This window comes from Brettanomyces nanus, chromosome 4, assembly GCF_011074865.1.
Source record: "Brettanomyces nanus chromosome 4, complete sequence".
Taxonomy (NCBI): domain Eukaryota; kingdom Fungi; phylum Ascomycota; class Pichiomycetes; order Pichiales; family Pichiaceae; genus Brettanomyces; species Brettanomyces nanus.
The window spans coordinates 2,676,887-2,701,246 of record NC_052377.1 but is presented as its reverse complement, the minus strand read 5'-3'; the positions used below and the strand labels follow the sequence as shown (position 1 = coordinate 2,701,246).

Genomic DNA, 24,360 nt, shown 5'->3' with positions numbered 1-24,360 from the left:
AGCCTTACAAAGAAGAGCATTTCAATTCGTTTAAACATAAATATGAAGCAATAAAAAAACTTGGTCGCCTAAAAAATAAAGACAAGTATCGGAAACAATTATCATAGCTATCTCCGTTCAGGCATTCTCAACATGCTTGGCTTTGATCTCCTTACTTTGACCACGTTCTGCTTCTAAAGCGGCAATACCACTGGTCTCTCTCATTCCAGCAGATCCATCGCCAAGAATTTCAGCAACCTCTTCCAAAGTTCTTCCACTAGTCTCAATGAAGGTGAAATAGCAAACAACACATTCTACTCCCAACCAACAGCAATATACGATGTAGTATTTCCATTCAATAGCATCCATAGCAATGGAATTGACGAAACCATTATAAACACTCACAACTTGTTGAACAATCTGAAAAAGATTGACACCACCAGCTCTTAGAGAGAATGGTAGCACCTCCGTAATATACGTTGCAGGTAGTCCATTCAAACCAAGATTGTAGAAAGCATTAAAGAGGAAAATCATTGCAAGAACACCTTGAGCTAACGGTTTGTCATTGAAGTTTCTCTGCTGATTGATAGCAGAAAGAATTGTCCAAACAATATAGCAGATAAGCATTCCAATCAAGCAGGCATTGAATGCGTGTCTTCTTTTCACATAAGGAATGACGAAGAAAGCGACGAGGACAGAAACTCCCAAGTTATAGATCATCAAGCCACCATTAACAACCAACTGCTCGCTTTCTGAAGTTATTCCAATAGAGTCTAACACTTTGGCCAAATAATACGACACAAGACCATTGCCACTCAATTGCATGAAAATGGCAGTCCAGACGAGAAGCCATAATCTCTTCTTGTTTGCTTTAGTCTTAATGAAATCTCTGTAAGAAAAGTGCTTCGAGACTTCTCTTTCTTGATCAATTGCCAACTGAATCTCCATCATCTCGTAGTCAACCAATGCTTCACCTTCTGGATCGTTTCCTGCATGATACTCTCTTAAAACGCTCTTTGCCTGATCAAATTTACCCTTTGAGATTAAATATCTTGGAGATTCTGCAACAAGAAATGGAATCAATAAACTTTGAAGCAAGGGGAATAATCCTTGAATAACTGTGACTGCTCTCCAACTCCAGTCATTGTGAATATTTCTCGTACCGTAGGACACCCATGAGGCAATTGTAGCTCCTAAATACCAGCAACAATTGTAAAATGTAGTACAAGTATCTCTATGGGTTGGATATGACAATTCACTAATCAAAGTAGGTGCAGCAACAACGCCAATGTTGTTTCCAGCACCTAGAATGATTCTGGCACCTAGCAACATACCAAAAATGTCTTTCTTTGCGTAGTCAGCTGGCATACTCTTAATCCAAGCCCCAGAAAAGCTTTGGATGATCACACCAACAACCATAACAATATTCGCAATGTGCAAGGACATCTTTCTTCCAAGGTTGTCTATCATCCATTGGGCAAAGGGAAATGTGATGAAGCAACCGAACACCATACCATTAGTTAGTGCTCCCAAAGTAGCACCACTAACGTTACCGATGGCATTGTTAAAAGAGCTCATGGCATAAAGGCCGTTGAACATACTACCATCATAACCGTTATTTGTTGAGGTTAAGGAAATAATAAATATCATAAGACTCAATTTCTGAATATGACGAACTCGATACCACTTCTTTCCGCCCCAGTCTGGTAAGACCTCCTTAATGGTATAGATAGCGTCATTTCTTTCATTTTTTGAAGTAAGATCGTCATATGGAGAGTTCTTTTCTCCGGGTTGCTCATCCACATTTGAGTGCACGCTATTCTCCGAGTCACTTGGATTAACTAAGTCTGGAGAACTCATAATCGTTTTATGATCTTTGTCTTCAATGAAGAGAAGAATCTCTGTTCAATCAATCTCTATGGGAAGTGGCCAGTTTTTATACCAGCGGACTTGGGTGAAAGATTGACAGCATATACAACTCAGAAGTTGCGTTATCCAATTGTTCGTTTGCACATGCGTAACCAAGTATTTAGCAACCGGAACGCTGCCTCCGAATGCACTCATAATAATGAGGCAACGTCTTTCATTGTCTTTTCATGTTTTAGCTGCATTCTATCACCCGCTTTGGAAGATAAAACAAAATGAAAAGAGAGTTTCCCGCTACCATCGGCTCTCATTCACCAAAAATATAGCTAACCAAAACTAGACCAAGTGAACCACAGTTAATGGGCAGAGTTTATCTGAAAAGCGTTATCAGCTGTCAAAAGAATACTGACGAATCAGAAACGTTCCCCACGTTTTTAGCATTATGTCAAACTTTTAGCATGCAGCATTGTACAGATGTTCTTTCTTTTTACCATCAGTTCAAACCGAATCTGTCTGTCACGCTGTGTCACCTTCTTAAAATTTGTTCCGAAAGAGCCATTACCGTTTACACTTCTCATTCTGTTAGAAGGATCATAACGGAAAAACTTCCCCTTTTGTAGAATTGAATAGATATAATGTGACTCTATTGTGTTTTCATTCATCCGCTGTATTTTCGACTATGGAGGGGGGCCGGCCCGATTTCCCGAAACCATAGATGATGACTCTCATCTTTCAAAGAAAAGAGAAACGCAAAGCGTTTCCACCACACTCACGTTATCCCCCTCCTCTGATTTATTCCTTGGGTTTTCTGCACACCTCGTTCGCTCTGGATCGTTAGGCTCATTCCTTGGTCCATCTCGTTGCTGAAATTATTGTTTAGTCAACACAGGTCTCTGTTACTCATAAGGGTATGGAAGTGTCAGAAAGAAGAGTAGAGAGGGAAAAGGATGCAAAGGAGAGAGAGTCTGCTCAGTATTTTATAGTCCTCGCGAACTTGCATAAAAGATGGTCACAGAAAAAAAAGATTGGTGCATCAATTATACATTATATTTTGCTTACTCAACTACTACTACCACAATCTATACCACGGCGTCTCTCTGAACTTCTTCTGAAGCTTTCTGTAGTACTCGTACTCGTCCCAACAAGATCTGTCTCCATAGTTACATCCAGCCATATTCACCACGAAGTCACGCTCTTTGTCATTGTAGAAGTACCTAGGATCATCCTTCTGGTCGGAACAAGCACCTGGAGGAAAACTGTTGATGGCCCTTAACGGAACAAAGCCAATTCTATTACGAACCCATGCCATCTTTGAGTACAACACTTCAAGGCAATCTTGTTCCTTATGTTCCCATTTCATATGCATTTGATCATACATGGCAGGATCCCACCATAAATCCAGCAGGAGTTCCGACCATGGCGATCTTCTTACAAAAAATGATCCCAAATTGAAACCTCCACAATCCTGTGCAAGAACCAGATCCACTGGTTCTTTGCGTGTGTCAACGTAGGGGAGATCCTTTTCTATGTTTAATGGATTGAAGTGATCTAAAGTCCTATAAGTTTTGTCTTCCACATGATCCAACAAGTATTGCTCTAAATCCACCTCCGGCTCCATAATAAACGTATATAAATCCAACCACCAGAACCATTCGGCATCTGGGAATTGTCTCATGGTTTGTTTCAAGATATCCACTTTTTCCCAGCCCTCTCTCCACTCGTGGCTATACCGTCTTTTCAACGAGACGTCTTTAATTGTAAGAATATAGCCGTGCTTTTCTGCATACTCCTTTTTGTTAGCTATGGAAGACCTTTCCACAGACCATTCTTGTGGTGTCTTCCATCTTTGAACTCCCCCTCCTTCGTTGGCCGCTAGAATAATAACAACCTTTGACTTCTTAAGCTTTAACAAGTTCGGTATCACCGATAAAATTGATATCAAAATTATTACAGTCAACAAACCGAGTAGTCTTTTAATAGAGAGTGACCTCCATTGAAATCCAGCCTTCTTGGGCTTAAAACTCTCAGAGTATCCATATCCATAAGGGCTGTCCAATTTGACATCCGACAACTCCTCCTCCTTCTTTGCCCCTGATTTCTCTGGATTGTCTCTAATGCTAACTCCCGTCATTCTTAGCAAAAGAAAATAGCTTAAGAAAAAGAGATGTTATTTGACGTGTTTGAATTTGAATTTGAACTTGAATTTGACCGAGATCTCTTTTTGTCTTTATTCGCGGCTGTGAATTAATTAAATGAATTATGGAATTCTGAATTTATGTAGTCTACTTATACATATATATCCGATCTTCACTATCAACATAAATACTTTCTGTTGTAGCTTCAAATCCATTGAAGCTTGTCGATGCGGCCGAAGTGTATGCACCGATGTCTTTGAAATACAGCCAATCGCTCGTTTGCACCTCGTAGGGTAACCCACATTTCTGCGTAATACAGTCCAATCCATCGCACGTAGGCCCCCAAATAGAATACTTCTTATTAGATAGTAGCGGAGGCTGCTCCAAGTAATCCTCAAAGAACTTGAATTCCCCCCTACTAGTTAAAATTCGCGGCTCAACTTTTTGATGGTCATATAATATGCAATTCAAATTACCATAAAGACCGTCATTGAGATATATTCTCTCCTTGGTATGGTCGGATCTCTTTCCAATGACATTGGTAACAAGTGTAAAGCAAGAAGAAGAAAGATATCTTCCCAACTCGGAAATTATTTGCATGTGACCGTAGGTTTGTAAGGGAAAATGAGTCTCGATGGCATCTCTTAATATCTTACTCGATTCCTGGAATGAAACTTTAGAGAAGCCTCCACCGACGTCTAGCAGATCAAGCTCGAAACCCTTCGTAGCTGCATAATCAAACATTTTCTTGCAATCTGCCACCGCACTCTTTATGGTGTTGAAATTTTTGCAACCAGAACCAACATGGAATGCTATACCACGAAGATTTAACTTTAATTGGCTGCAGGTATCGACTATCTGTTTTGCGTAGTCCAAAGAAGCACCAAATTTAACAGAAAGTGGACATGCTGAAGTGGAATCATCTGTCAAAATACGGATAAGTAGGCCGCAATCTTCATGTAGCCGTTTCATCTTATACAGTTCATCGATATTATCCACAGTAGTAAGATCCACTCCCTTCTCTTTGGCATATCTAATATGGGGAATTGCTTTGCACGGATTGGCATAAATAATTCTAGATGGATTGACTCCTAGTGACAATATATTTTGAATCTCATTCTTTGATGCACAATCAAATCCTAATCCAAGTTCTACAGCCATAGTTCTCAAAAGCTCTCTGTCATTGTTGCATTTAACAGCATAAAACGGCTCAATTCTTGGTAAATTCTCTCTCCATTTTTTCACAAGTCTCTTCAATTCTCCAATATCACACACAAAGAATGAATCCAGTTCTTGTTCATCGATATTCATAAGATGTTCACGAATAGCTGTACCGATCAATTGCATTTGTTTCTGCAAAACGGGCTCAAATTTCTTTGCTGACCAATTTGGACTCTCCAATTCAGACGTATATAGGGTACCTGGTGCCATAATTGATGATATTTTCTCTTTTGTAGTAATATCCTGAGTATTAAGCTCCTTTTCTCTCAACTATTTACGGGCCCTCCAAAAAAACTTTTCACTATTACTGATATAGATTCCATATTCGGCAGGTAATTATTTATTTCAACTAAACCGAACTCTCAATATACAAGTAAATAATATGCCTTTTGGGTCCTTAGTTGGCTTCAGATGCTTTAGAGCCCAAAAAATGGCTTCCTTCCTTCTCAACTTAAGGATTCTCCTATTTTAGGGAAGCTCCTTTCTTCTTACTGCTGTTCCGTTCCGAATTCATGTCTATTAAGGGTTCTCGTTGATACACCGCGGAAAGAAAAAGAAACACCTCAAAGATTTCAAAGCCTCACCCATATATCGGTCACGTGACTGTGTTGTATTCTACATACCGTAAGTTTTTCTGAACTGTTCAATATTCATTCCTGGCTTCACTTCCTCAACCAAGTCCCTCCTATCCATAGCTAGGAAGGCCCTCTTCAATGTTTCCATGAGACTTGTAGACTGGTTGCTGTCATTCACATATTTGGCACCCCCATGACCATCGGGTTCTTCAACTTCATGCAGGCTTAATCCCGTTAAGAGATGATCCACGGCATCCTTAAACATACCCATATTAATAAATGACACACCCAAATTATATCTTGCTCTAACAAAGTTGGGATTCAATTGTAGCGCCTTTGTATATGCTTCTATGGCTTGTTCTGGTCTGTTTGAGTTCGCCAACGATGCTCCAAGTCTATTCCAGCTCAAAGCATCATTGGGATTGCATCTGATAGCTGCCCGAAAGCAGTCAAGCGTTTTATCATACTCTTCCATTGAATAGAAAAGAACTCCTAAACCTGTCTGAACATCGGCATCCATATTGGCTCCACTGGGAGATAGTTGAGCAGCACGAAGAAACAACTCCGTGATTCGCTTGTTAAGAGTATATCTGTCGTCAGAGTGAATTCCTGGGTTCTCTTTGTGCGCCTGCTGAACCACTGATGGATATTTTGTCTCTATCCACCGCTCTAATGTAGCATAGGCAGCATTATCATAGCCCTCGTTTACATAGGAAATTGCTAATGTCATAAGAGCGATGAGATTCTGTGGAGAAAGCTCCAAACACTTCTCCAATGCAGAAATACCAGCCAGTTCTTTTTCATTTTGTGTTTGAACTTGCCCTAACTTCATCCAGGCATCAATATGCTGCGGATTATCATGAACGGCAGCCTCAAACGCTAATGCGGCCTCGCTCAATTTGGCTCCACTTTCCATCAATTTACATCCGATCTCATACGCTCCATCAGTATGTAAAAACTTGTTGTCCTCTGCGAACTTGTACTCGCCATAGTTTGTTCTTCCTCCTGCATACTTCTCAAAATCTTTGGCCCATGCTGCTTCATAGTCTTCCTCTTGTTTCAAAGCATCTTCTGCAGACGTATCGATACCTGTCTCCATTTGCTCGCTGTAAGCTTGGTCCACACTAGACACTTTGGGTTCGACTCCGGCCTTTTCTTCCCCTTTTTGTTGCTCTTCTTCAATGAGCTTGAACGATTCTTCCCAACTTACAGATAAGTCATGTCGCTGATTATGTATTTGGCCAATGTTGTTTTGCTCTTGCTGCTGAGCTGTTCTCAGGGGCATATTATAATTCCTTGGAAAACCTATCATTCCCCCCGAAGTTCTAGTCATCATGCTAGGCCTCTGTATCATGCCGTTGACATTACTATTTTCTTGCTTGCTCTGCATACTGGTATCCACAAACTCAGTGGACCACGAGAATCCTTTCTTGGCCGAAACTTCGTTGAGCTGTGAACGCTCTTGATTCGTTATTGGTTGATACATCAACTGTGAGTTCTGTCCAGACAGTCCACTTTGTGCTTGCTGTGTCTGCTGTATCTGCTGTGCCTGGTGTGCTTGCTGTGCCTGGTGTGCTTGCTGTGTTTGATGAGACGCTCTTCTCATCATGTCAAGCTCCTTTGCCATCGGCTGAAAGTCGAATGATCCCATCTTTGGACCTCCTCCATTGTTTGCCATAAATTCGTTCATTTGCTCACGATCTCTCTGGTTCATCATCACAGGTTCTCTGATCCTGCTCTGTCTCCCTGCTACATCAGCAATCGTTCTCTGCCTGGCCGATTGTTCGAGAGAATGATCTACTGCAGATTGCTTAGAGAACTGACTCAACGGATTCGCATTAGCAGCACATTCGCTTCCTCCAAGAAACGACATTGGTTTATTTTGCACACAAGAGTAGAAGAAGAATGGCGTGAACACAAAGGCAAGATCAGAAAATAAGTGACTCCAGATTGTCTCCGCTTTTTCTTATCAGCGAGGCGAGGAAAAGAAATCCTTCGGCCACCCCACTGCGTCCCTCCGGGTCCCACCGGGCTCAATATCCATCTAAGAAAGCTGTCTCATTAAATTAGGGATTACAGTAATTACATAAATTAACGTCCGAAATACTTCAACTCGATCGATCTGGAAATAAGATAGCTCACAAACGAAAAGCCACTGGCCACTTCAAAACCAATATCTCCAGAATCAGCACCGATCTTGGAAGCAAGAACACCCTGATACCAGGTCTGGTTCATTCCTAGCACGGCACCAGCAACACCACAGAAGAAGGAAAAGGCACCTGCATAGCCCGGATTTAGCTTCGTGATATCCTTGTAATCTTCAGGGTGGTAAGCAGAAAAACCTCTTCTAAACACAAAATGCTCCGTCAAGGAAACAGATATATAGATGGCGATATAATAACCAATCAAATTCATGAAGTTATCCACCACCTCTGCAAAATCATAGTAGCCAGGGATGCAAATAGCCAAAATAAGGCCGTTACCAATAACAGTCCAAACGACTCTTGGAACTTTTGCAAACTGCGACCACATGGATTGCACTCCCAAAGCGATAGAGTACATGTTTGGGATGTTGTTGCAAACAGTAGAAAGTGCCAATAGAACACAGAGGAACTGACCAAATCCGTGAAGAGAATCCTGTACTAGAATTGCGTAAATCAAACCGCCAACAGAGTACTCATCGTAGAGTTTCGCATAGGTGGAACTCGTTTTGATACCAGTAATACAAGCGGCACCCAAGATCTCGGTGAAACTTAAAGATACAACAACACCGGCGAAAACGCCAAGAAAAATCTTCCAAGAAGACGTTTTGGAGCGCATATAGGTGGTGTAATCAGCAGCATAAGTGGCCCAGCCAGCAGAATAACCGAAGACAGCACCACCGAAGGATAGGATATTTCCCGCAAGAGTAGGGCCAGAACCCCAAGTAACCCATTCACCATCAGCATTTTGTATACCAGCTTTGAAGACGTGAGCCATAGCAAAGCGGGCAATGATTGCAATGAAACAGATAGTATTAGGGATCCAAGACCATCTCTCATAAGCGTGAATAAGATTATATCCAAAGAAGGAGACAAAAATGGTCAAAGCGATCACAATGACGCAACCAGCCCAAGGAGGAAGAGCACCATTGTTGACGATGTGTAACAACTGAGCAGAAGACATCGTATTGACAGCGGCCCAGCCAACACAAGCGACGCAGTTAAATAGGGCAAAGATTCGCATGCCTACGTTACCAATAAGGAAACGGGACATCACCATCTGTCTCAAACCGAAACGAGCACCAAATATAGAGAAGAAAGCGACAGGTAGAGCACCCAAGATATTAAAGAATACCACAGTGAGAACAGATGAGCCAAAGTCTAAGTTAAATACAGGGTAAGAAAGGGCACCAAGAGCATATGCAGCGATAACCATGTTGATAGCAAACCACAATGTGGTGGGGCCCATAACGGAAGAGTGAGTTTTTTCCTCTTCAGGAACACGATCAACACCACGAGTCTCTCCATGAAACATCCTCATAGTATGATGATAGATTTTCAGAGATTTTGGCTCATTATAAGGATGGATATCGTCACTATAGACGGGCACCTTTCTACCAGTAGTATCGTCCCCATCATCGCCCTTAGAGACAGCAGCTCCACTTTCAATGTCGAGCTCCTTGGAGTCGAAAGTCATAGCAATCCTGAATGGAAAAGAAGTAAAGAAATAAGATTAATGGTGCGTGATACAAGCACGCACACAACGGGATTGCCTTTCTCATCTTCAGGGATTTCCTCAGCTATTTATAATCCCGTCCAAAACTGGAGTGATTCTTCAAAATGGGATTACTGAGGGAAAAATAATTTTCTTTTTCTCAGCGCTTTGCCGAATTATCGGACCATGACCAAATCCGCCCACCCTTATTTATAGTCAGGATTAGTGAGGAAACGCAAGGCTAAGAAAAAAGGATTAGGGATATGGCAGATTTCTGCGAGAGTAAGTAGGGAAAAACCACCTTTCTGTTTGACTACTTTTCTGTTATACTGTATTACATATGTCATCTTAGTGTTTGGTTTATATGACATATTGGGACCAGAATAAAGGGATAGAGTAGTCCCATTCTTAAGTCTCGAATACCCGGAAAAGGACTCGGAAAGATACGCGAAATTATCATTTGACTCGTTGCCCTCGAAGAACGCTTTCTATTGGTCGATTATAGTTTTATCATTGGATGCACCTTGCTTGCTCGTTGAAATGGATATCCAGTAGTTATTGTCTTTCCTGTTGGTCCTGTCTGCTTCTTCAACTCCCTTTTTAGCCCGTTCTGAAACACGACTCGATTTTTCATCCCACTTCAAATTATAGGTTAGTGAACACCACTGAAATGTTGCATGTATATTCAAACATCATTGTCTTTCTTGGTATTTGTCATTCGGGATTACTCTCAAAAAAACCATTTCAAGACGAACCGGGTCTGCAGGATATCTTTCATTATAATTTTTTCTTTTCTTTTTCACTGATCAGCCCAGGTTTTTAACTGTCTAAACTAGTAGGCTGAAGGTAACGTTAATGGGGGTACATGTAGTTTTCTTCTACAGCTTTCAACTTTGATTATCATCTGTGTGTTTCCTTTTTAAATCTAATCCCTTAAGGAAGTTGTATCGTTCGTTCGAATTCCTTTAACTTTTTTTGATGTTTTATTATGTTTTCTTATTCACTCTTTGCAGGTCGCTGCCGTCCTTCAGTCTTAGGCTTTCTCTACTTCTTCCCAAGACCTCACAGTGAACGAAGTTGCCGAAAAAAACTTTTTTTACTTTTCCTATTTGGGTTTAGAATGTCTTCATATTGGCCGGTTTTTCTTACATTATCGGATGTTCGGGGCTATACTTGTTGTTTTTCCCAGTATGGACATTTTGATTGCTCGAGATAAGCCGAAGTATGATGAAATAACTAACAAGTAGGCTTCCGGTTATTTATCCCCGTATATCCATGAATTTGTGAGGTTTTTGTTGAACCATTGATGTCTATGTAGATAGAGTGTTGTTATGAATGATGGATAATTTGTTAAATATTCAAATATCTAGATAAAGGCAAAAATATGTAGACTAAGAATGGTGAGAATGGTATTATCCAAAAAGGGAAAGTCCCATATCGCGAAGAAGCCTGTAGGCACACGACAAGAAAATGAGGAGCGACAAACCAATATTTATTGTGAATAAAGCATCAGTGAATGATTCTAAACTGATACAATTAACAGGTGACTGGGTGCTAACAATGTTGGGTATGACTGCTAACGGCGGATACGAGATATACGAGGGGTCTAGAGCATTACAGTTTTGGACCGGATTAGAGTGGTACTATAAGATTAGGGGTAGTGGCAATACAATTCAACTCATACCTGTCACATGTATACTCAGCAACTTGCTTGTCTGTCCTTCTTTCTGGTTTACAGTTTATGAATGGATGTCTGGACGTTCGTTTTTTGGTAATCATTGTTTGTTCTGCGTCGATCGACTGGTCTGCTGATATGATACCTGAAGACAACTTACTCGGCAAAAGGCTGCATATATCTGGTCCCCTGTCTGAACTCGCCTTGCCTCTGAATATCATCTTTATTAGGTTTGTCCCCGCAAGTTTGTCCCCGCAAGTTTGTCCCCGCAAGTTTGTCCCAGCAAGTTTGTCCTAGCAGGTTTGTCCCAGCAGGTCTAGGTAGCCCATTCCAACTACCCCGTACTGATTATGCCGTTCACCCCCACCCCACTTCCCCGCGGCTGTCTCAACTTGTCGGTGTAAAAAAGACCGAAGAAAAAAGTTCCGACTCCATTTGGTAGAGAACGGCCTTTCCGAACAGTTCCTTGAATCTACTAGGTTTTGCTTCTCCCGCTTTTTATCTCTCTCTCTCTTCTTGGTGCTTTTTTTTATATCCTTTTTTATTACCGTCGCCAATGTCATCAGCACCTGTAACAACTACTCTAGGCCGTAAGTTGGCCCAGAATGTGTTCAACAAGCAAACTCTTAAGTACGTGTTTACCACGCACTTCTGGGGTCCGGTGTCTAACTTCGGTATTCCTATAGCAGCAATAATGGATTTGCAAAATAAGCCTGCAGACACAATCAGTGGTCCAATGACTTTAGCATTAACATTGTATTCTGCTGTGTTCATGAGATACTCACTGGCCATTACCCCAAAGAATTACTTACTTTTAGGATGCCATATCATCAATGAAGCTGCTCAATTAGGACAAGGTGCAAGATACTTAAATTATCATTATTTGACCGGTGCAAGTGCCAAGCCAGAGGGAAAGAAGGCTTAACTGCTTCGTTCTGGCCTTTCTTTTGTTAATACTTTTGCTATAGATTCTTATGCAATTAATGCGATGGATTTTATATTTAATCAAATATACCTTTAAATTTGACTATGTTTTGTGTGGGACCGATCTGTGAAGGCAGAGATGGGGAATGTGCGTCAGAACTCACTTCGGCTTCTTCCGCCGGTTGAACGGGCTCTCCGGCAGGCTCTGCTACCCCAATGGGCTCTGCCACTTCACCAGGCTCTGCTACTTCACCAGGCTCTGCTACTTCACCAGGCTCTGCCACTTCACCAGGTCCTGCTACTTCACCAGATCCTGCCGCTTGAATAGACGTTACCTCTCGCGTGTGAAACTTGCTATTCTCCCAAAATATACTATCTAGCTCCTTCTGTTCTCCTATATCTTCTTCTGTATCGTTACCATCTTCTTCATTAACAAATAAAGGCTCATTGTGCTTGTCCTTCTCATGATTAGCTGTATCAACAACCTCCTCTGCTTCGAATATATGACTCACAGACTCTTGTTCAATTCTCGCTTTACCTCCTTCGCCGTCAGTAATGGCAATTAGCGTTATCTGGCAACAATCATTACCTGTATCTTCACTATTAGTACTGTATTTTCGCTCAAATACTATTGGACTTCCGGACTCTGTAAACATCATCTCACAAAAGTTGTTTCCAATACCTTTAGAGGCATCTATAGACGTATTTCCCCCAATGGTGAGATAATTCACACTAGTAAGCTGAATAAACGTCTTCATATCCCTTAATCGCATCGAAACTTGCTGCTTAGACTTCGGCTCCTCTTCCAATTCACTGACCTTTGGTATATTTTCATACGCCAAATCGTTTAGGCTGATTTGAATTGAAAGACTCATGGGTTGGGATGTCAGAGCGGTTAGTTTCTTACGGGAACTAAGTGCTTCTTGTCTATTGAATCCATGAAACAAGAGTTTCCGTTCATTCGGATAAATTTCAATCTTGAAATCCTCCAATGTAACTGGAAACATATTGATAAAGTTCCTGAGAATAAATGTATCTATAATGATTTGGTTGACACGCTCCTTCTTCTCCACCTCTTCATGACCAACCTCTTTGAAATACTGTTCCTTGAGCATATTCAAGTGCAAACTTTCAATTCGAAGATCAAATGATTCTTTTCCAAGGCGAAAACTGACCGAATACCTCTTTGTCATCTCAGTTTTCGTTTCAAACTCGATGAAAAGTTTGTTGGAAAAGAGTTTGTCAACATTAAACGGTGTACCTGACCTCGGAACTCTTCTCCTCTGTTCAGATTCAAATTCATCCTCATAGATCAATAGCAGCTTGAACGTAGCAGAATTCTCGCCGCAGTCCTTGAAAAGAACGTTAAGTGTCTTACTATCCACCAAGATGCTAAAACAACGTGCCCTGTTGCAGTCTCCATCTACTGCTTTATCCGGTAGTGATCCCTCTATCGCAAACTTGTCGAAGAAATTGACCCGAAAAGAGCAGTTTAAGGAACTTGTTTTGGTCAAATTTATAGCCGTCAATAGCACCTCACTATAGTTATGTTCTAGATCAGTCACATCCGGTAGTGCTTGTCTCAATGTGAGCTTAACCACATCCGATACAGTCGATAATGCATAAATAGAACGAGTCCATAGTGCCCTCGAGTCAGAACTACTCAATCCAGCCACAAATTTGAATGGCATTGAACACAAGAGACATATAGTCGAGAGTTAAGCAGAGACGCGTAATTTGAAATCTCTATGCGCGAATCAAAACATAAATACACTCAAAGAGACTGATCAACTAGAAACTATTCTCTCCCTTCCTTGCTTTGTTTCTTTCTTTCTCTCCTCCACTTTTCTCTATTCATCAGCTTCGTCATGCGTGTCGAAGAACTTGTCATTGATGGTTTTAAGTCTTATGCAATTAGAACCGTCATCTCAGGCTGGGATCCTCAGTTTAATGCCATTACAGGTCTTAATGGTTCCGGTAAGTCCAACATTTTAGATGCTGTTTGTTTTGTGTTGGGTATCAATAACACTTCGAATTTACGTGCTCAGAACTTGCAGGATTTGATTTACAAAAGAGGTCAGGCTGGTGTTACAAAGGCTTCTGTTACCATTACTTTTGACAATTCTGACACTGCTAAGTCTCCCATTGGCTTTGAGCAGTATCCCAAGATCAGTGTTACTAGACAAATCGTCTTGGGAGGAACGTCCAAATATCTCATCAATGGTCATAAAGCACAACAAATTCAAGTGTTGAGTTTGTTTCAATCTGTTCAATTGAACATTAATCACCCTAACTTCTTGATTATGCAGGGTAAAATCACCAAGATGTTGAATATGAAGCCCACTGAGATTTTAGGGCTTATAGAAGAGGCTGCTGGTACTAAGAACTATGAGTCTCAAAGAGATAAGGCTGAAAGGACCATGAAAAAGAAAAATATGAAGTTACAGACTACAGAAAACTTGCTAAGAGAGGAAGTTGAGCCCAAGTTAAGAAAGCTCAGAGAGCAAAAGAGAATCGTTCTGGAGTATCAGGATGTTCAAGCTGAGCTTGAGACTTTATCTAAGGCTGTTGCTGCTCATGATTATAGGGCATATTCCGGGTTTTCCTCTGAAAAGACAGAGATATTAGCGGCGGCAGAAGCTGAACTTGGTGTTAATGAGAAAGAGATTGAAGAATTGAGTAATGAAATCATGAACTTGGAGTCAGATTTGGAAGAAATGAAAAAACGGCGACAACAAGAAGCCAATAAATCAAATTTGATACGAGATTTGGAGCAGGATGAAAATGCCATCACCAATGAAATCACCAGATTGACTACTACTAGAGGGATAAGACAGCAATCCATCGAGCAACAGAGGCAACAGATTCAACAAAGTCTGGAATCCCTTACCAATATGAAGAAGACTGTCGAAGAAAAAGTCAAGTCGCATACTCTACTTGAGGAGAGATTTATAAAAGAGAAGCAGGATTTAGAGAATAATAAGGATATTTTCCAGAAGAAGGAAGATTTTCTTTCAACTCTCTCTACTGGTATCTCCTCCAAGGGTTCTACTGACGGTGGATATCTCTCACACTTACAGGAAGCCAAAAAGAAAGTCTCCGATGCCAAAGTGGAAATCGAGAAGGATAAGATGAAGATTGGCCATTTGACATCAGAGTTGAAATCTAATCAAGCTAAGCTAGCCTCGAAGCAAGCCGACATTTCTCAAATTAAAGAGGAGATAGCCAAAAGGCAGCGCAATTGTGAAGTGTTTGAACTCAAATTCAAAGAAATTGGTTTTGATATCAAAAGGTACCAAGAGCTTAAGAATAGGGAAAAGGAGTTCCAGAAGAAGTTGGATGATGCTAATTCTCGATACCAGGAGTTCAGAAGATATAACCCACGATTTGACTTTTCCTACGAAAGGCCAAGCTCAAATTTTGATCCAGTATCTGTCAAAGGACTTGCCGGTGAGCTTTTCAGTTTACCAGAAACGAATGTCAAAGCTTCTACTGCCCTCGAGGTTTGCGCAGGTGGCAGATTGTTCAATGTAGTGGTCGATACTGAGGTTACGGGTGCACAGTTGTTGGAACGTGGTAGATTAAGAAAGCGTGTTACTCTTATTCCTTTGAATAAGATTCATTCAAAAACAATTGAAGCACGTAAAGTCGATATTGCCAAGAATATCGGTGACAACAAAGTGGATCTTGCCTTGAATTTGATTGAGTTTGATGCTGAGTCCAGAAAGGCTATGGAGTACATTTTTGGAAACAGGCTAATATGTGACGATCCAGAAACGGCTAAGAAGGTGACGTTCAATCCTCAGGTTCATGCCGGTTCTGTGACCTTGGAGGGAGACTACTATGATCCTGAGGGTCGACTCTCTGGAGGCTCTAGGCGAAATGCAACGTCAATGCTGATCAAGTTCATGGAGTATCGAACTTTAAAGTCTAATGTGGAATCTTTGAAGAAGGAGTTAAGTGAAATCGCGGGGGAGCTTCAGCGTCAATCCGGACTTAGCGAGCAAACAGGGCCTATTCAGCATAGCCTTCAGGTGGAACAATACCAGATTAATAATCTACAAGAGAAATTAGCAAGTGGTGATAGTGCTTCCTTTATTAAGCACAGTGAGGCTCTTACAGCAGAGGTTAAGTCCCTCGAGGAAAAGATAGTGGCTTCAAGTGATATGGTGCAACAGCATAAGGAGGAAGTCAAGCAGATTGAACGAGATGTGAAAGAGTTCAATAGCGATGGAGTTAAGAAGCTTCGTGAGCTAAAATCTGAAGTTGAGACGATGTCGAAAGAACTGAGGATGCAAGAAAGTACGTTGGAGGCCGAGCATCAGAAGTTTCAGGATTCTAAGATTTCCACTGAACAGTTACAATCAGATATTCAAGCGATGGAGAGCGATTCCAAGAAATATCAGGAGCAATTGAGTCAGTTGGAGGGGTCAATATTGTCAATTGATGGCACTCTTAAAGAGCAACAGTTAAAGCTCCTAGAGAAGAGAGAAAAGATTGAGAGTGAAAAGGCGAAGTTAGCTGGAATCAATGACGAATTGAATGAGATGACCATTGTATTGAATCAAAAAAGGGTGCAGTTGAACGACGCCAACATAAAGCTATCAAAGAGTCAACAAAACGTTGAGCAGTTGAGGGTTGATGCGACTGATATTGACTCATATTTGGACAGGATTGTGTCAGAGCATGATTGGGTCAAGGATAAGAAGATCTTAGAAAGTGTATTGGAGCAGTATCCAAACATCAATTCTCAGGAATGTCACCAGAGAATTGATCAATTGTCAAACAGAATGAGTGCTATGAAGAAGAAGGGAATTAATACCAACATTATGTCCCAGATTGAGCAACATGAAAAACATGAGAGTTCTTTGAAGACTAAGATTAAGCAGATTAATAAGGATAAAAAGAAGATAGAGGAGACAATTACTAAGTTGGACGAATATAAGAGAACCGAGTTGGTGAAAACATTTCAGAAGGTGTCTGAAGATTTTGGCCAGATCTTTGCAGTATTACTCCCACAAGCATTTTCTAAATTGGTACCTATAGACGCTCGAGATGTGACTAAAGGATTGGAGGTGAAGGTTCAGTTGGGTAATGTGTGGAAAGAGTCGTTGGTTGAACTATCTGGAGGACAGAGATCGTTGGTGGCATTATCATTGATCATGGCCCTTTTACAGTTCAAGCCCGCACCACTGTATATTCTTGATGAGGTGGATGCGGCATTGGATTTGAACCACACCCAAAGTATTGGTCATTTGATCAAAACCAGATTCAAAGGATCTCAATTTATGGTTGTGTCATTGAAAGAAGGTATGTTTACGAATGCCAACAGGCTCTTTAGAGTGAGGTTTCAGGAAGGTACATCGGTTGTGACTGCGACTTGAGCAATGTGTATTGTATGTATATTTTCAGGCTAATAATGGCATATTATCGGAATTTCAGGAGTGCTCTTTAACTACTGCCTGTAGACTAAACCATCCTCCTTATCGCAATGGTATTGGAGTCTACCTCGGAAGAAACGGGCCAGTGAAAGAACGCATGGCCCTCAAAGGGTAACGACCAAGAGTAAGTTTACAATGCATACATAAAGACGGGAAGTAACTTTAATGGGTAGATGAATCATAGAGAAGAATAAACCTAAATAGCACAAAACAGCTCAACTGTATCGAAAGTTAATAAATAGATAAGATATCATGATGAGACATTGATTAACGAGTTAGATGAATCAAATAGTGATATGAATAAGAGTGAAATAAGGATCTCCTTGTGTCTCTTTTATAAGAGCAAAATTAAAAGGTGTTCGGATGTTATATCAGAAAAATGACAAAGCACGGATTGAGGCTGTATGCGGCCCCAGGACCGACACGGAAATCTTAAAAAGAGCCGCTGGAAGCTTTCCACGTGTCCTCTCAGGCTTTCTCTTTCATCTTATTCTTACTACGCCGCCTTGATTGTAGTTTTAGGTTGTCAGGCCGCTCTGACGAGTGGCAGAAAGTCGCGAAAGCCTAAGAGAATTTTATGTTTAATTCTTGCCCGCTATCTGGAATTCTTGCCGCAAACCTAATCATCCATCTTCTTTTCCTTTAAGTCCGGTTTGTTGGTGTACGGATGTTTATCATCAAGTCTCCGCATATTTGCTTACCCGCTTTTTTGTGAGCGTATTCTTTGTCACCTCTATTGATTGTTCCCTGGACTCTCTATACAAAGTCTAATGTTTTGAAACCTTCACTACGGCCCCTTTCTTCTCAATGGGTCTTGATAGTTTAATATTATTAGTTTAATCCCGCTATCGGATTTCTTACAGATCTCATTAACAATTTTTCTAAGTTGACGTTCCTTGTGATTAAATTATTTAATTACCGTCAATATGTTTAGTCTTTTGATACTCAATATATTTCAACGGGTTGTCTGCTAAAAAATTTTGGACCCAAAGCTTGGTCTCACAGGAGAGTCCATAACGTGGTAAATTTAAATCCTGCTTCATGACAAATATATTGTTGCATTTCCAGATCAGTACATTTTGAGGTCACGGTTCATTTGGTCTCTAAACGGTCTAAACTATTCTCTAAAAAAATATTAGGGTACCCGATCTCTTTTCGTTTATATTATGATGAAAGCTAAGAACAAATTTGCATTGTAAATGTCAAGTTGAATACGTAAATGTCATTAGGGATATTAATCATTGCAATTTTTGTTACTAACTCAATAAATGTGAACTTAAAGATACTTAGCATTAATGTAAGAATCCACCAAGGAAAGAAGAAGGTTAATAGTTCTATTCTAGTGTGTAATAGTGGAAATACCACTATATATAGTAATAACGCACAAGCTGATTGTGGTTGCTTAGGAGATATATTATGCTCTTATCTCTTATCCAGAGCTTCATGTCTCTATGATCATCTGGAGATTCACAACTTCTGTGTCTCTCTGTTCTCAACTTCCTAATTGGGAAGTCTCAACTTATCGACATTCAACAGAACGTGATCATATATGTATCTGCTAACAGATAATTTCAATAATTAAAAAGAAAAATGATGAAATTAGAGCAAAAGCTTTAGAGAATAAAAATATGGTTTATTTAATTATAAATCATAAATATATAAAAATTGTATGAGATGGTAATTTATATATCTGATTGCAATTAATAGATATTAATGCATCAAATCTTTTAGTAGAAGCATCGCTAATTGCTACTCGTGCTTTTGTAGTCCTTCTCAATTTTTTAGGAGTCTGGAAAGACACACAAAATCATTCTACTGAGAAAAGAAAGGTTTGCTCAGTATGAAAGACTCCAAGAATAAAAACATTTTCCGTTAATAGGTAACTCAATAGCGATAGAAAATCATTACAAATAACTTTAATTTATTCCTCGCTCGACTCGCTGAATATTTTGTCATTTTCCTAATTCTGACTGAGGTAAGCTTTTCTTTTTCTTATCTCAATCACCGTCTGATGATGTATGAATAATCTCCTCAATAAGAAAGGGAGAGGAAAAGTGGCATTGCTATATATTCGAGACACTTCTCTGTACAGAAGGTTGATCCTTTCTCAATTTAGTTTTATGTATGTACGAAGGGTGACCGATCAGCAATAAAATATAGTAATATACATTGTTGGATTTTGAACTCACTGGAAATTGACTACATCGTACAATACAAATAAATAAATGGTTGGCTATTGTACGTATTATATATATTTGTCACACGTGCATAACGTCATAAAATACTCTTCTCACTCACAATGCCTCCAAGACATTATTTTTAGCCAAAGCAGGCTTCTTACCTCAATTTAACTTTCACTGTGCAACCTTCTTCACCACTTTCGTCACTCCTTAAGCTGAACACACATATTAGATACGATACGGTTCGTAGTCAACAAAAATAAATTTCCTTTCCATGAGTAAACAGTCTACAAAGCGTATATAAAGTAAGGAAGGAAAAGAGAGGACCCTTCGTATAATGGTATTTATATATCTATAAACTTTACCTATGTATTTCTTCCTTTCATGAATTTCTATTTTTTATCAGTATCATTGGAATTGGGATTCATAGATTCATAGAAGTCTCAGAGTATTGCAATGCTTATTGTAGACAGAATAATCATGGTTTCGGTGTTGAAACCAACACACTCCTGTTCTTATTGCCGAAATTGTTCCAGCAAGATTAAGGGGTAATATGCTCAAGTCTATATTTTACTATGTTCAATGCAAGAGCCATTTTTTCTTCTGGAATTACATGTGGTACCGCTCAGATCAATAATACATGGTTTTGGAGAATTCCGGCTATTCTCCAAAAATTTTTAGTTGTTGAGAAAACCAGAAAGTACAAGAAAAGGCTTTTATTTGATATTCTACCCTTGATGATACTTAAGCTGTTACTATTTAGAACAGCACCTGTTTGATTCTTTAACTTGGCTGGAGGTCCTCCTTAATTCAGGTTCACCCGATCGATAACTTAAAAAAAATATTTTGATTTAGGAACACCATAAGTCCTCAATCCAGGTTTCACTTCAAGCTATAGCCAAAACAAAAAGAAAAATGATAACGCCAAAGCAATGAATTGATTAGTGAATGCTTATCTGGAAAAAAATGGTGAATGGAAATTAATGAACAATGAGATAAGGCCTTCAACTAGATAAAAATTAATAAGGTATCCATCGGCTTGCTTTTGAGTCTAAACACCAGTTACCCAGTAAGTAAGTAAGGGAGACATACATAATTCGTATTTCTTTTGTGCTTATATAAAGATCCCCTCATAATTAGTACATTACAGAAAAAATATTTGTGATACAGCCATAATGATACTACATTACATTATATGTATAATTAATATTGAAACTACGCTTGATCCGTACATGTATTAAACTTGATTTTTGGTGAAGAGAATAGTAGAAGTAACCTATATATAAAATTTTATTTACTGATATTTTAGGCCATCATACTCTCCCACACACAAGGTTTCGACTTTATTTTTTATCTATCATCTAATATACTGAGTCCCAAACATCAATATAAAGAATAGAAACAAAAATTTCGCAAGAAAAAGGTAGGTGGTGAATAAAGTTCGTATCTAAGATTTAAACGATACATTATGTGGTTGGCTACCTTCAAGATGAAAAGAGGTATGAATGAAGGCTGCTGGCTCCCCTTTTCTTTCTCAGAGTTATCACACAACCATTTGTCCCCCAAACTACTACCCTAGGAGTGGATGCTGGCCTTTTTAAGATCTGAAGGTTTACCACGTTTAAACATCCGGAGAACCTTCTCTCTCAGTGCTACATAACCACTACTTATTTGATCATTTACTATATCTAATGTTACCCCTAACAGTTCAAACGTCTTGGGGTACCAATTTGAGAAGATGCATTTCCTTGCCCCACCGACGAGGGTGATCAATCACCAAAAATCATTGGATCTCAACAGAAAACAAGGTATTTTTTAACATTTTTACACTTCTAAAACCGTTTTTAATTTAGTCCAAAGACTTTACTGAAGCCTTTGGTATGAGAGATTTAAAATTTTCTTGTAATCAAGGAGGGTTCGCATATGGTTGGCAGGCTAGTTCGTAGAAAATATCGTTTAGAAGCTTATCACATCATCTACATCATACACGCCGTTACCAAAACTCGATTCGCCAACAGGTTTAAGCGGTAAATCGTTATTGTGTTTTGAGAATGTCAAGAATGTTATTCATTCCCATTTACCTATCTTAACTGGTACACATATCAGATGGTTTTGATTCGATTATACCCTAATCATTTTTTCCACTTACAAAAATTATCATTTTATGTTCTTCATCATGGACGATGCACATTAATTTAATCTGTTTACTTATACCTTTCAATTCGTGTTTGGATTTACTGGAGAGTTACTTTCAAAAATTCTGTAATAAATCTTTTCTAACAGTAACTGTTGTTGTGGCTGTTGTCAAATTCAACTCGGTTACATTTACTACTCTGTTGGGGGTTTCAATTGTCAAAGGCAACTTGAGAAAATTATTACTGATACTGCAGCATGTCAATCGGATGGCATAGATCAGAAACATGTCTGTCCAGATTAGGACCTTGAGGTCGATTGTCTACTGAGACTGACTGACTATCTTCAATGCAAGTATAAATGCAGCTCAATTATTTTATTTATACTTTAAATGAATCAAACCGTAGTTCTCTAGGGTGTCTATTATCAATTCTTGTAAGGACAAGCATTTACAGTATAGTATGAATTTTCACTTCTCTCACTGCTCATTGCTAATAAAATATGGGCCAACACAACAACGAGAAACAAACAATAAGCTTAAAAGGGCTACATACAAAGTTGAGAATATTTTTATACGAGGTATTAAAATTGTATTTCCAACCAGAAACATAATATATACTGAATAATACAATACACAACAACTTTCACATATTTTTTTATTGTCCGAACATCGAATTCAAGCAGATATGATAGTTCTCGTTGACTGTCTGAACGCTGCTCATTGATTTTCTTATGATCTCACACTGTGATTGTTTCGTATAGTATTTTTGCACCTGTATCTATGCAGTCATTAGAACTATGCCATTTGAGCTTTTTGAAAATCCATATAATGATTTTGAGGAGCTATCTCATAAAAGGAAACAACAGAAGAAAAAAGTTTTTTAATTCGAAGAAGTTAGTGACTGCAACAGGTTTCATGATTTTACTTAACCAACCCCTTTACTCGTTTTCCCCACACTGCCTATTCCTGACAAGGCTTTTCATGGATTTGAAATTCAAGGTTTTAACAAAAAAATACCATCCATTACGCTTTACTCTCTGTTCTCGATAACAGCCATAATTTGTCCCTAATATATCATATATGACTTTCGTAAGTTGATCCCCCAGATTGTCAGCATTAAATGAAGCTTTTAAATGAGTTGCCGCATGAGATCTATGCAAGTCAGATGCCATTTCTGTGTCCAGTCGATCAGCAATCACCACTGATGGCCAAGGATTTACAATAGAGAATGCGCAAGAAACTTTGCTGCTATTGGTGTGCACGGTGTTCCAATTGTCATCATCTCCTTTATTGAAGAAAACTAGACTTTCTATAAGGTCTGGTCCGCCAGCTATTTGACTCCTCGATAACAAACAAAAAACAATTTGCCACATATCTGACATTACCTTTTGCACGTGGGAAAACTCATTCTTTTTTCGGGTGTCTCATTCCATATCAAGTCACACGGTCTTGTACCTGTTTCTGATATCGTTCTATACTGAGTTGCATGAATAAATTTGGATTCAACAATAATGGCTAGCTATCGTCTACTACTATATGGTTGAAAATAAAGCAAATTCTGTGTTGAAGGTGTGCAATCATCTTTTTCAAAAACTACTCGTTTGATATGAAAAATATGCTTTCTTTGTCATAGTTTCGCAATTTACAGTTAATTGGATCTATTTCTCATCAATCCAAAGTATGTGCGGGTCTATCCTATAAGTAATTTAAAAAAAATCGAATTGCAAATAACATCAAGCACCATCCTTAATCAGAATACCGCTTGATGCTGATAAGAGTTATTACTATTAGAGCATCTAGATAGAATACAAATGATATGTGAGAACCAGGGTCTTCTGTTATTGTAACTGTTCCCCATTCAGTTAATTACAATATATAAAATGTTCACGAATATTGTTATGAGAAATATCTTTCAAGACATTTTTGTTTCTCAACTTGAAAAAAATCAATAAACACCTTGAAAACCCAGGATTTGATTTATTGAAAGTATGAATGAATCCATTGAGCCATATTTAAATAGTTGAATAGAATCAATGATTCATAGGCTTAGTTGAAGAACGACATTGTATATTGTATGATGAAGTCTCAGACTACATTCAAGACTATATGGTTTGGCAAGATATCACATATTTGGATAGGGAAAAAAGTTTGTCTCCAGAATCAATCAATCGACCTGATGACATATGTGTGTCTTAGTTCCCTATCACTGATACTATTACTGATTGCGCCTTTCAACTAACAAACTTGGTCTCAATTTTCATCATAGATAGTGTATCTTCTTAAAAACAACAACCATAAATTGATTTACTGGTGTGGTTTTCAGTTTGCGATGTTTAATGTAAAATCAAACAGAGCTCACCTAAAATATAACAGATATCATTTTCTTTCATAAGCAACGCGGTTATTGTATTGTGGCTTCCGCAATACGCATGAGAAGTAGCTTCTTGAATAAGTGCTTATTGACAAAGTGAGTAAGGCTGTTTATTGTCTCCATCTCATGTGATGATTCAATTCCTCTTGAATCTAATAAATAT

At 39.1% G+C, this 24,360-nt stretch overlaps 8 protein-coding genes across 8 annotated transcripts; 2 read left to right on the top strand and 6 right to left on the bottom strand.

The window, feature by feature from the left end:
- Positions 1-117: 117 nt before the first annotated feature.
- On the bottom strand, positions 118-1,839 carry FOA43_004525 (uncharacterized protein; the record flags this gene model as incomplete). Its single annotated transcript, XM_038924758.1, has 1 exon — positions 118-1,839. One exon carries the CDS (start codon positions 1,837-1,839, stop codon positions 118-120), a length of 1,722 nt encoding a protein of 573 aa, XP_038780686.1.
- Positions 1,840-2,914: 1,075 nt separating this feature from the next.
- On the bottom strand, positions 2,915-3,976 carry MNN10 (alpha-1,6-mannosyltransferase; the record flags this gene model as incomplete). Its single annotated transcript, XM_038924757.1, has 2 exons — positions 2,915-3,943; positions 3,968-3,976. 2 exons carry the CDS (start codon positions 3,974-3,976, stop codon positions 2,915-2,917), a joined length of 1,038 nt encoding a protein of 345 aa, XP_038780685.1.
- Positions 3,977-4,127: 151 nt separating this feature from the next.
- FOA43_004523 (uncharacterized protein) lies at positions 4,128-5,411 on the bottom strand (the record flags this gene model as incomplete). The annotated part of the gene is made up of 1 exon (XM_038924756.1): positions 4,128-5,411. The coding sequence occupies one exon, from the start codon at positions 5,409-5,411 to the stop codon at positions 4,128-4,130; it is 1,284 nt and encodes a 427-aa protein (XP_038780684.1).
- Positions 5,412-5,816: 405 nt separating this feature from the next.
- On the bottom strand, positions 5,817-7,649 carry FOA43_004522 (uncharacterized protein; the record flags this gene model as incomplete). The annotated part of the gene is made up of 1 exon (XM_038924755.1): positions 5,817-7,649. The coding sequence occupies one exon, from the start codon at positions 7,647-7,649 to the stop codon at positions 5,817-5,819; it is 1,833 nt and encodes a 610-aa protein (XP_038780683.1).
- Positions 7,650-7,867: 218 nt separating this feature from the next.
- FOA43_004521 (uncharacterized protein) lies at positions 7,868-9,454 on the bottom strand (the record flags this gene model as incomplete). The annotated part of the gene is made up of 1 exon (XM_038924754.1): positions 7,868-9,454. One exon carries the CDS (start codon positions 9,452-9,454, stop codon positions 7,868-7,870), a length of 1,587 nt encoding a protein of 528 aa, XP_038780682.1.
- A 2,249-nt stretch (positions 9,455-11,703) lies between these two features.
- Positions 11,704-12,072, top strand: MPC1 (pyruvate transporter mpc1; the record flags this gene model as incomplete). The annotated part of the gene is made up of 1 exon (XM_038924753.1): positions 11,704-12,072. One exon carries the CDS (start codon positions 11,704-11,706, stop codon positions 12,070-12,072), a length of 369 nt encoding a protein of 122 aa, XP_038780681.1.
- A 76-nt stretch (positions 12,073-12,148) lies between these two features.
- Positions 12,149-13,762, bottom strand: FOA43_004519 (uncharacterized protein; the record flags this gene model as incomplete). The annotated part of the gene is made up of 1 exon (XM_038924752.1): positions 12,149-13,762. One exon carries the CDS (start codon positions 13,760-13,762, stop codon positions 12,149-12,151), a length of 1,614 nt encoding a protein of 537 aa, XP_038780680.1.
- A 177-nt stretch (positions 13,763-13,939) lies between these two features.
- FOA43_004518 (uncharacterized protein) lies at positions 13,940-17,455 on the top strand (the record flags this gene model as incomplete). The annotated part of the gene is made up of 1 exon (XM_038924751.1): positions 13,940-17,455. The coding sequence occupies one exon, from the start codon at positions 13,940-13,942 to the stop codon at positions 17,453-17,455; it is 3,516 nt and encodes a 1,171-aa protein (XP_038780679.1).
- Between the last annotated feature and the right edge of the window lie 6,905 nt (positions 17,456-24,360).